General features: G+C 37.5%; 1 protein-coding gene across 2 annotated transcripts in view; it reads right to left on the bottom strand.

Moving 5' to 3' along the window:
* The window catches only part of hdx.L (highly divergent homeobox L homeolog), a 62,273-nt gene that overhangs the window by 41,676 nt on the left and 7,460 nt on the right, over positions 1–13,137 (bottom strand). For both annotated transcript variants that reach the window (XM_018229944.2, XM_018229942.2), the window contains exons 3-6: positions 11,662–11,808; positions 10,170–11,285; positions 8,508–8,561; positions 1,416–1,562 (exon numbers count right to left, since the gene is read on the bottom strand). In XM_018229944.2, coding sequence (XP_018085433.1) covers positions 1,416–1,562; positions 8,508–8,561; positions 10,170–11,285; positions 11,662–11,808 — 1,464 coding nt within the window. The remainder of the gene's footprint in view (positions 1–1,415; positions 1,563–8,507; positions 8,562–10,169; positions 11,286–11,661; positions 11,809–13,137) is intronic.

Raw genomic sequence — 13,137 nt, 5'->3', positions numbered from 1 at the left:
TCTTTGTGCAAGTTGTGCTGAATTGTAGAACGATGTACAGATACACCATCTGCAGCAAGATGTTATTGCAGGTCTTTGGAGGTGATCTCTGGATTGTCTGTAACCATTCTCCCAATCCTCCGCATATGCCGCTCCTGTATTTTTCTTGGCCTGCCAGATATGGGTTTTACAGCAACTGTGCCTGTGGTCTTCCATTTCCTGGTTACTTTCCTTGCAGTTGAAACTGACAGTTTAAACCTCTGAGATAGCTTTTTGTAGCCTTCCCCTAAACCATGATATGGAACAATCTTTGTTTTCAGATCTTTTGAGAGTTGCTTTGAGGATACCATGCTGTCACTTTTCAGAGGAGAGTCAAACAGAAGCACAACTTGCAATTGGCCACCTTAAATACCTTTTCTCATGATTGGACACACCTGCCTATGAAGTTCAAGGCTTAAAAAGCTAATCCATCCAATTTGGTGTTGCCAGTAATCAGTATTGAGCAGTTACATGCATTAAAATTAGCAAAATTACAAAAAATCTTTGTTCAGAAAACACCCCAGTACTCAGATGTTCCTGGGAAATGAAAGGCATACCACTGTTATCTTTTTTGTTGAAAGTCGAGTAAATTATTATGCAGAGAGGGGTTCCCAAACTTTTTCAAGTGACAGTACTACTAAAAAAACAATATTATTATGAAAATGGTTTATTTACTTGAAGAAGGGTTTTACATATGAGCTGTTTTATTCAATATATTGTTATAGAGACCTACATTGTTTGAGGGGTATAGTTTTCCTTTAAATGTTTTTGCCAATATGACAATATTTTTTATTGAAATCTTTCACTTGTATGCCAGTGGCTCGGTGGACTCTCAGGGAAGGTACCTAGGTGTTCCGAGCTGTAAATGCACTGCAATGAACTCTAATGGATGGATTTCATGTTGCTAAACAGGACATCACTGCATTGTGTAACTGATTAACTGAGTTACTGGAGTAACTTTCTTATGCCATATGGTTCTTTCCCCAGTGGGACAAAGATGAAAGCTAAGAACAGAAATAAACTGGTCTTTGATGTACTGTATCTCCCCAGCTGTACTATGTGCCTGCTGTGTGAGTAGTGATGTCTGCTGCTTCACTTTATGAATGTATAGCTTTTTTACTTACTAAAGGTTTGTTTAGCAGTCAGATTATTAGGCATATCATATATAATCCACCCCTTCTAACTAGTGATGAGAGATGTTTTTTCCACTTCACCATCTGCGAATTTTTTAGCAAACTGTTGTGGGTAAAAAAAGATTGCTGCCTGTTAACTTCAATGCATTTTGCCATTTTTTTGCAGTTTTGCAAAGTTTTCGCTCATCACTACTTGTAACCAGTGTCAGATTAACCACATTATTCACAACTCCAAGATTCTCAACACTTATGTTACTTTCTTACCCGCACTATTTCACAGTCTACGTTTAATTCTGAAGCCACTGCTTCTATCTTCTCTCTGCAAACTGAGCCCAAACTGGTCATGCCGTTATCCCAGTATTTCTTCAGAGTTGACAGATCATGGTCACTGAACTGAGTACGGTCCTGGAGCTGCAGGGACAGAGCAAAATTGGTAACAAGTGATGTTAGCAACTGAATGTATCCTTCCTTGTAAGCAAGAGTAATGTGCTCATTCGCAGTCTTCCCATATAAATAACAGTAGTAACAGAAATACTTTTAAATCAAATGTAGCCTTAAAGGAGAAGGAAACCTCCTCGGCGCTAACCCCCCACCCCCCCTCCCGTGTATTGCCCCCCCTCCCTCCTCCCCCCTGGCCTACCCCTCCCGCTGGGCAAATGCCCCTAACTTGTTACTTACCCTTCTGCGCAGGTCCAGTCCAGGGAGTTCACAGGCGACATCTTCTTCCTCCTTTGACCGGCGTTTTGGCGCATGCGCAGTAGGATCATTTCGCCGGTACGGATCTACTGCGCATGCGCCAAAAGTCACGCGCATGCGCAGTAGATTGTACCGGCGAAATGATCCTACTGCGCATGCGCCGGTCAAAGGAGGAAGAAGAACGCGTGGAAGAAGATGTCGCCTGTGAACTCCCTGGACTGGACCTGCGCAGAAGGGTAAGTAACAAGTTAGGGGAATTTGCCCAGCGGGAGGGGTAGGCCAGGGGGGAGGAGGAAGGGGGGGCAATACACGGGAGGGGGGAGGGGGGTTAGCGCCGACGAGGTTTCCTTCCCCTTTAAAGTGCAGGTCCTTTACTTGATCATGCCTTTGTAACGTATTTGCAGTTCAGCATCTCTAGAGATCCTTATTCGTCCACAAATATGTTCTGACTGCATGCTGATGTGTACCTTAAAGCAGACCTGTCACCCAGACATAAAAAGCTGTATAATAAAAGACCTTTTTAAATATACATGAAATCCAAATTATTTTTTTTATTAATGCTTTCATAGCAGTTGCCTTAAGCATAGGGGTGGGGCAGCAACTACTTTCACTTTCCATTCAGCACTTGGTAGATGTCACAGCACTGCCCACATTCCTCCTCTCTCTTTACCATTTAATTGTGTAACCGTGTATTGGGGATGGACATCAGGTCCCCCGTTCTGGTGCACAAACAAGATTTTGCAATGATGCAAGATTTGCCTTAAAAACAGTGTCCCCAAAATGGTTCCTGCCTGCTTGCTATAATTATGAATTCCCAGACCGAAGGAAACAAGATTCAAATAATTTATTTAATGTAATTAAAGTTTATTTTGCTTGACTTATGTGATAAAATAGGATTTGGAATATTTTTTTCAGATGATAGTTCCCCTTTAAGGACACCTCATAATTCCAACAAATGCATCCTTGATCTGAACACAGCATAATGGAAAAACACCACATTTCAGTTGATGTGATAAATTGCTTATAGCATCCACCAAGAACTGTTTTAGGAATATCTACAGGATAGCAGCCTTATAGCTGAGGATGTAAGTTCCCTGCCATATATATTGTATGTATTGTCTATGCCTAAGCATAAGCAACTGACAGCAGTCTAGAGCAAGATATGTGAATCAGCAGTAATTGGGATGAACATCTACTGGAGGCATGGTTAGAGGCACAGACCTTTACTGCTAAAGGCTTATGGGTGGACTTAAGCTACTACAGAAGTCCAAATTATAGTGTATATAGCATTTCTAGCCTACTTATTTGCTAAGTATAGCCCTCTTTTATGTCAATAAAAAAACTGGTACAAGTCTCAAATTCCACTGGATAAAAAAATTAAAATTTTTTGACATTTATTGTGCCCTGAAGCTGCAAAGAGCCTGAATCGGAAAATACTCCAGCTAAAACATGTCAAGGTCATGTAGAAGTCAATAGCAGAGGTCCCTGGAAGCATTTGAAGATGGTTTTTGCCTAAATGATTTTTTTCCCGGTGGTTTGCTTTCGAAAACTCAATCAAGGTATCAATCGAGGTATTTGAGGTTTTTTAGCCTTTAACTCCATAAAGTTGAGTATTTGAGTTTTTTTCTCCTGATTGCATTCAATTGAGTTTTCTACATTCAAGTTTTTTCTTAAATAAGCAAACATTTGAGTTGTGAGTTTATTCGAGGTAGAAAAAAAACCTCACAAACTCAACCTTTAGAAATAACCCCCTTAGTGTAAGCCTATCATTTTCCTTTTACTAACTATATGGCATCATTGTTCTTGCATAGCAGACAAGGAGGGTCAAATGGGTTACATCTGCTATTAATAATTTATGTCCCATAGTCACTGACAAAAAAGCCTGGTGCATCCTAAAAGAGTGATGGAATTCTGAAAGAGAATACATCTACTTTTTGGACTGGCAGCTAAATGCATCATAAAATGACGGCAGTCTAGAAAAAAACCAAAAAAAACCCCATAAAGTATGTACTTTAGTTAAACTAGATCGATGACAATAATGACAGCAATCATTAGAGTTGCTAATGAACAGTACATGAACATCACCAGCACTTTGTATTCTAACAATACAATTTGAATTTGTCTTAAGAAAACTTGCCTATTTAAAAACCCACTCGTTGCTGTAAAATGTTTTAAGACAATTTTCCCTCACTGTACAAAGAAAGCGCTTGGCAGTTTGCAGTGCATAAGCAATAGTGTGCCTGTTTAAAGCACAAAGAAAATTACGTTTTTGAATTTACTGTTGATATTATATTATAGCAACTTGCTTTGGAACTGTACTTACTCTGCATAACAATTGTTAGGTTATTCCTAACCCTGGCTGTGAAAGCTGCCATTGAAGTGTTCAAGTGCTGAACTGCCTGCTTGCAAAATGTCAGTCATCAATCAGATGACAAAACAGAGGTGCACCTGCCTGGGTAGTATTAGTAATGACTCATGTAATACCGCACAACAAAATGCCTGCTAGAAATATCAGCAACCATCCATAAATGCGCTATGTGTATACAACACGTGCCAGCAATCTAGGAGTAAACATTTGTTTCAATAGATTATCATTTTGCTCTGGCAAATAAGCCCCTACACTATGAAACCACAGTCCTTTACAAAATAAATAAATAATTGTAGACAATACAAATATTATTTACAATATTTTGTTCCTTTTTATTTTCTGTGTTTTTATGGCTTTAAATCCCCATTGTATAGGTCAGCCTGCCTGTGGAAATTAAAGGGGTGGTTCACCTTTAAGTAGGTAATAGAATGACCAATTCTAAGCAACATTTTCATTGGTGCTCTTATTTATTTTTTATAGTTTTATAATTATTTGCCTTTCTCTTCTGACTCTTTCCAGCTTTCAGATGGATGTTGCTGACACCATCTAAAAAGCAAGTGCTCTGCAAGGCTACAAATGTATTGTTATTGCTAATTTGTATTTCTTATCTTTCTAGTAAGGTCCTCTTCCTATTCATATTCAAATCAATGCATGGTTGCTAGGGAAATTTGGACCCCAGCTACCACATTTTTTTATAATGGAAACTGAAGAGCTGCTAAATAAAAAGCTAAATAATGCAAAAACCACAAATAATAAATAATTAAAACCAATTGCAAAAAAACATCACTTTCTACAAATTCGAATTCAAAAAGACCATCCAAAATTAAGTCGAAGTTTTTTTTTTTTTTGGTCAAATAGATCTGTTTTCGATCGAATAGGTCCTCATTTGGCCGAATTCGAATCGTACGAATCAAAGTAATAGCGCATTCAATTGAATTAGATTTTTCCCCCAAAAAATTAGATTTTTCAAAGTCCACCAATTGACTTCACATAGGTTCTAGGAGGTCCCCCATAGGCTAAAACAGCAATTTGGCGAATGGTCGAAGTCGAATTTTTAAAGAGACATTACATGACAAATTTCGATATTCAAATTTTCGAATTTGGACTATACCCTAGTTGAAGTACACAAAAAATAGCTTGAAATTGTAATTTTTTTCATTCGAAAATTCACCCAAACTTTTGATAACTATGCCCCTAAAAGTTAACTCAAAGGTGATCAACCCCTTTAACCTATTTACTAGGCCAAAGCAAAGTTTTCTCTATAATTCTCTTCTCAGTCATATAAGTGCAGGGTTAAACTGTGCTCTGTATTAGACCAAGGCCAGGAAACGAAGGGAACACAAAGCATATTCAGTCAGAGAGGAAACAAGACCACTGCTCATGGTCCTAAATAAGGCACCTAAACATCAGGAGCCAATCCTGTTCAGTACAGAGATGAGTTGCTACTTAATAAATGGTAGATATTACCCTCCAATGTGAAAAAAATCAATGTAATCAATGTTTTGCCTGCTGTCTATTTTCATTCTTTATTTCATACATAGTTACATAGTTAAATTGGGTTGAAAAAAGACAAAGTCCATCAAGTTCTACCCCTCCAAATGAAAACCCAGCATCCATACACACACCCCTCTCTACTTTTAATTAAATTCTATATACCCATACCTATACTAACTATAGAGCTTAGTATCACAATAGCCTTTGATATTATGTCTGTCCAAAAAATCATCCAAGCCATTCTTAAAGGCATTAACTGAATCAGCCATCACAACATCACCCGGCAGTGCATTCCACAACCTCACTGTCCTGACTGTGAAGAACCCCCTACGTTGCTTCAAATGAAAGTTCTTTTCTTCTAGTCTGAAGGGGTGGCCTCTGGTACGGTGATCCACTTTATGGGTAAAAAGGTCCCCTGCTATTTGTCTATAATGTCCTCTAATGTACTTGTAAAGTGTCCCCTCGCAAGCGCCTTTTTTCCAGAGAAAACAACCCCAACCTTGACAATCTACCTCATAATTTAAGGCTTCCGTCCCTCTAATCAATTTAGTTGCACGTCTCTGCGCTCTCTCCAGTTCATTTATATCCCTCTTAAGGACTGGAGTCCAAAACTGCACTGCATACTCCAGATGAGGCCTTACCAGGGACCTATAAAGAAGCATACTTATGTGTTCATCCCTTGAGTTAATGCCCTTTTTTATGCAAGACAAAACTTTATTTGCTTTAGTAGCCACAGAATGACACTGCCCAGAATTAGACAACTTGTTATCTACAAAAAACCCTAGATCCTTCTCATTTAAGGACACTCCCAACACACTGCCATTTAGTGTATAACTTGCATTTATATTATTTTTGCAAAAGTGCATAACCTTGCATTTATCAACATTGAACCTCATTTTCCAGTTTGCTGCCCAGTTTCCCAACTAAGACAAATCACTCTGCAAAGTGGCAGCATCCTGCATGGAACCTATAGTTCTGCACAATTTAGTATCATCTGCAAATATAGAAACAGTACTTTCAATGCCCACCTCCAGGTCAGTTTTTTTCAATACTTATTTTTATGAAAAAAAAGACATTAACTCCCTCCTCTTCTTGATAATAGAATCACAATGCACTCATGTACAGTGTTTCATTTAGTTTTGATCTGCTTTCTATGGATGGTTATAAAACTGATCTATAGAGGAAATAATTACATTTTATATAAGCACAAATTGCAGGCTTGTGTGTATGTTTAAAACACGGTGAGCTAATTCTAATGATGAACAGCCTTACATGGCCTTTCTAAAGACACCAAGAATCCAACATTTCAATAAAACCCTGCATTCATATGCACAAGGCTGCCATCAGGAATCATAGAGCCCCATACTTCTAAGATAGTAGAATGGGGCCACAATAAAAAAAGGCCACTACACACACCAAACCCCTGATCTGCCCAGTTCACACCTGCCTAAACCTCACCTTCATCATAACATACCATATAGACAGTTTAATGCACCTATAAATATAGTCCTGCGCGGGTCCATTTTTTGGAACCCATACCCGACCTGTACCCGCAACCTGCAATCCGCAGCCCGGACCCGCAACCCGCATTCTTACCCTCTTGGACCCACTACCCAAACCTCAAATATATTATCCACAACCTGGACCAGCGACCTGCTGACCATCAAGAATCAGGAAGTAGGCGTGATAAGAAAATAAGGAGTAAAACAGGAAGTGCTGTCATTTTAAATCGGAAGTGACATCATCGGAAGTAGCCGTGATCAGAAAAAAAGAGTAAAAATCTCTATTGAGAAGACCCGCGGCCCGACACGCAACCCGCAGAACCACCGACCCGCGTCTATACCCACAGCCGAAAATTCTACCCACAACCCAGCAGGGTACCACAGGTTTTTGCGGGTAACCCATGGGGTGAGGCCCATCAAATCATAGCCCAACCTGGCAGAAAGTAAAACAAAAAAAGAAGACAGAGGTTGCAGGCACCAAAAAGGGCATATACCATTAGAGCACTTCCACCTACAAGAAGGAAGGAACAGAGAAGGACCAAACATTATGTCAAAGATCAGCTTAACTTTTTTTGAAGGATTAAATATTTGGCTGCATCCATATCTTTAGATAAGTTTAGTTTCAGTTAGTTTGGTGTATCTTTAGATTTTTGGCTAATGGAAAATCCCTTGCTGTTCCAGGCAAATATTTCACCTTCATTTCATTTCAGCTGAGTAAATTTTAGTGCTTCGTACACAGCCTATTCCCTTCAAAACCATCTAAGTTTGTAAAATGGAGTTCAATTCTATTTCAACAGATAATAAGAAAGGCCTACAGAAAAGAAAGTACCTAGGTGTCCTTTGCCCTTTATGAAGCTATACGGTCAGATGCCAAATGTCTTCAGAGTGTTCACAGAAATTCATACCAAATTACTAAAAAAATATTGTTTCATTTGTGACAGACTAGCACTCATAACAAATAATGCATATACTCTTTAAATCCTATCAATTGTGCCAAGACACAAGGCCTGTAACTTCTTGGTAGCTTACAATTTACAGGAAAGGACACACTATCTGATTCATGAATACATCCCTAAAATATCTACATTTCTGCTCACACAATTCTAATTAATTTTACTTGGAAGCAAAAAGCCAACTAGCAAAGTACAATACAATGATTCATACATATTTTCTGATATTCATTGGCCACATCTGGAGAGATGCGTTTTCCATCTCAGCAAAGATGTGTCATATTTAAACACAATGAAAATGCCATTCTCACAAAATGCTAAAATGCTACTTAATTAAGTCCCTTACTGTTCTTTTCCTGGAGCATTCAGTAATCCAAGGCACTGTGAGGTTTCCTGAAATCTGTAGATAGAAAGCCACTATCAGCAATATTTTCACACAATTACATTTTCTTCAGGATAAAGATGTATTCAAAAAGAGATCATAATCATATCTCCAATAAGTATTTTAGCATCTGTCAAATACAAAGTTAACGAAGGAACTCTAATGAGACACCACCAAATAAAGGCCTAGTGTTAACTTTCCAAAAAAATAAATAAAATATATATATATATATATATATATATATATATATATATATATATATATATATATATATATAAATATATATATATATATATACACACATATATATTTCCCCAAAATCACAGCACTCATGATAAACCGACTCACGCTGCTTGGGTTCACTGCCTCAAGCAACTGCATACAATCCTCTACTGAAGAAGCCGCACTCACAGGACTTATCACAAAGATATAAATGTTTTATTTAGAAACTAACGTTTCAGCTGCAACACCAGCTTTGACAAAGGCTGGTGTTGCAGCCGAAACGCTAGTTTCTAAATAAAACATGTATGTCTTTGTGATAAGTCCTGTGAGTGCGGCTTCTTCAGTAGAGGATTATATATATATATATATATATATATATATATATATATATATATATATATATATATATGTATATATTGTACATCAGCATAAATTAAGACAGTCTAAAAGTCTGCTGAGTACATACATAAAAACACAGGGCAATTTTCGAGTTTTTTTATGGTCCAAAGTGTCAAATTCAACTAGGGAGTTATTTCGAATTTGAGTTTTTATAAAAATTTGTGATTTATCATACTCTGGCCCTTTAAGAACTCAAATTCAACTATTTGCCACCAAAAACCTGCAAGAATTGCTGTTTAAGTCAATGGGAGACGTCCAGGGATCAATTTGGAGTTGTTTGCACAGTTTTGGAGTTAGTTGCATAGTTTTTAAATAAGCATAGTTTAAAAAATTTAATTCATATAATTTCGATTGAAAAAATTACGAGTTCATGGAAGTTTATGGGAGTTTTAAAAAAACATACATGAATTAGAAATTCGTGTCATAAATGGGCCTCTAAGTCAATCAATCATGGGAACTTCCAGGTTTGTTTCTGTACCTCAAAGGGGTGGTTCACCTTTACATTAACTTTTAGTATGTTACAGAATGGTCAATTCTAAGCAACTTTTCAATTGGTCTTCATTATTTATAGTATTTCAATTATTTCTTCTTCTGACTCTTTCAAGCTTTCAAATGGGGTCACTGAACCATTTAAAAACAAATGCTCTGTAATGCCACACAATAATTTTTATTTGCTACTTTTAATTACTCATCTTTCTCTTCAGGTCCTCTCCTATTCCTATTCCGGTCTCTTATTTAAATCAATATATGGTTTTAAGGTATTTGGGACCATAGCAACCAGTTTTAAAATTTAAACTGGAAAGCTGCTGAATAAAAAGCTAAATAACTCAAAAGCCACAAATTATAAAAAAAAATGTAAACCAATTGCAAATTGTCTCAGAATATCACTCTCTACATCATACTTAAAGTTAACTCAAAGGTGAACAACCTCTTTAATGAAAGATAAGTTGTACGATAAATCCATTCTAACTCACATGTATTTACCGATAAACCCAAACAATGTACCTGGTAGTTATTTTGGTTCTGTGAAAGTCTTAGTGGAGGAGATGCTGTGTAGGGCGGATGCATGCTGTTCCTTGATGCATTACCGCCACCAGGATATTGTGGGCTGGTTGTGTTGTGTGTTGAGGTATTATGTGATAAGTAGTAGTCTTTGTTCTGAAACATCAAACCTTCTGATAAGTCTCTTGTATTAGGTGTCATTGTCTTACAAGTTCCTGTTCTTACTGGCATAGGAGATAACGCACAGCGATTCTCCAAATTTGGGGAACAGTTATTCTCCCTATATCGGTTTTGATATTGGTTTTGTGCAGCCATAGATGCCAGTTCTTCCTCCCGAGCATACTCATCATCGACATCTCCTGTTTCCATAGCAATAGAAAAACAACTGCTCTCGACAAAACGAGGCCTGTCCTCTACAGCACCTCCCAAAGTCCTTGAAGAATGTTCCGTAGCAGCCAATGAAAATACTTCACGGATCTCAAGATTTTTTATGCCACAAGAAGACTCTCTGTTTCGTTGCCCCGCAGAGGCGTTGCCAATTGGACTTACACTGGGTCGCTCTGATCTGTATAACCTTTGGCCTCCAGGAGGAGCTGGCGCACTTTTTATAGACCAAGTCGTTGTTTTCTGAGGAGCTATTCTTTCTAGCATTTGACCAGTGGATACACTAAAATTTTTCTTGGCATACAAAGAGTTTGGAGGATTTGCTACACTTGGCTGTCGTGATAACTTAACAGTCTTCTCATCCAGCTGCTGTAAGGAGCTCTTTGATAGAGGTGCCTGCCGTTGTACAGGAACCTGCATTTTCAGATACTCTCCTTCTTTTCTTCCAGCTGGTCTGGGCAGGTTGGGTTTCAGTGTCTCGGTCTTAGGAGTTGTGGTTGGAGGAGTAGACCCCTGTCTAACCAAAGAAGTATTTGGACTGTAGACACAGTTCATAATTAGATCACTGTTAGAAGAAGTCTGCGGAGGCTGAGTTCTGGTATTATTTGGCACATTTCTAACACATACTTCTGGAGGACGCGAAGGAGAGTTTGACACTGACCCCAGTAAAGCAGTTCCAGAATCTTTATAACTTTTACTGCTGCTCATTTTTCTTCTTTTGTTTCCAACCCAAGTCTAAGGAGAGAATACAGTTATCTGATGGCCATTCTGCTATTGCCTAGCACAGAGAAGATACTGTACCCTGTCATATTTTAAAGGCACAGTTCAGTGTAAAAATACAGACTGTATAAATAGTTAGACTGTGCAAAATAAAAATATTTTCTAATATAGTTAGCCAAAAATGTAATCTATAAAGGCTGGAGTGAACAGATGTCTAACTTAATAGCCGGAACCCAACTTTTTGCTTTACAACTCTCTTAATCAGCGACCATGTGGGACATAACTGCTTAGCTAGTTTGCTCTTTAGCATGCAAGTCACTTAGAAAGGCAAGGGAGATTTCTAGATAGTTTAAAGAATAAGGAAGCAGAGTGGGGTTCACACAACACTTACCCTGACTACACTGAAATCCAACTTGGTTTCTTGAGCACATTGCAAAATGAGCTGAAAGCAACTTTTACTCTGATTTGTCATTCCATTGTCATAATATCTCTGTAATATTCTCTGTTGCTCTGTAGTAAAAACAGACCTAAGGTTCATCTGACAAAAGAAAAGAAAAGCAATTTACTTCTTTACATAAAACATCATGAAAAGAAAATGAAAACGGATAAAACCATCTTATAGTTTATATGTAAAGTGAGAGATAGAAGCGACAGTATATATGATTTTGTGTGTTATTTTTACAAAATAAGCATTTACCAGTTAAACATTAGTTGTAAAAGCCACGGCATCATTATGCAATAATGTGTATAGGACATTAGTAATGTAAAGGAGGGTAATTTTTTGCCTCAAATAAAATGTCTTCATTGTAGATGCCAAATTCAGGCAAATCCCATTACATCAGTAATGAATTTTTAAAAATCTATAAAAAAAATCTGCCTGTTTTAGCATATATGATGATGATTGATTGAAAGAAGTAATGTTTGTTTGTCCATGTTATCTTTTTAGTAATACAGATTATTTCCATCGTGTTTCAGGAATGCAAGGGATTCTTTATTAATGAACAGTACTAGCACAAAAGCAATTTAGTTTGGAGACCCATAATTGGTTTGGAAAGAATAATTTGCCTCATTTAATTATTGAATATATTAAAGTGAATGTCATCCCAAAAAATAATGTTTTGCCTAATAAAAGAAAACAACTTTCTAAGCAAATTTGCCATATAGATTCATTACAAATGTTCTGTAGTTTTTAAGTTATTTGTATATGTAATGCTATTGAAAGCAGTGTTTGTCTGTCCCTTTTCGATTCTCTGCCCTGGTGGCTCAGACTGTTGATACAGTGTAAGACAAGCCAGCAGGCCTGACTTTCCTGGGAAACGAAGACTTTTGCAACATTGTTTAAAAATGAATGCAAATGCTGCTTTCAAGAGCAATTGTTTTTACCAATAACTTTAAAAGCACTGAAGATTTTTAATTTTCTTTTATTAGGCAATTTTTTATTTTGGGGTTGACTTGCCCTTTGTAAGTCCACTTTCACTACCCCTGTGTCATGAGTTGGCTCCTATACATTATGTATACCTACACCAGGGGGGTTATTTATCAAAGGTCGAGTTAGTGAAGTTTGTGTGATTTTTTTCTACTGCAAATAGACTCACAAGTCATATGTTTGCTTATTTATGAAAAAAAGCTGAATGTAAAAAACCCCATTGAATGCAATTGGGAAAAAACTTGAATACCTCAAATTTATCGAGTTTATAGGCTAAAAACCGCAAATAGCGAGTTTTTCTAATTTTCGATCGAGTTTTTCAAGCACAAACCACTGTAAAACCCCCCCCCCCCCGAAAATAATGAAGGCAAAAAACATCTTCAGATGGTTAAAGGGACCTCTATCATTGACTTCTACATGACCTCGACAGATTTTAGCTGG

Source organism: Xenopus laevis, chromosome 8L (assembly GCF_017654675.1).
Source record: "Xenopus laevis strain J_2021 chromosome 8L, Xenopus_laevis_v10.1, whole genome shotgun sequence".
In the NCBI taxonomy this organism is placed as follows: Eukaryota; Metazoa; Chordata; class Amphibia; order Anura; family Pipidae; genus Xenopus; species Xenopus laevis.
This window is presented reverse-complemented; position numbering and strand designations above follow the sequence as displayed.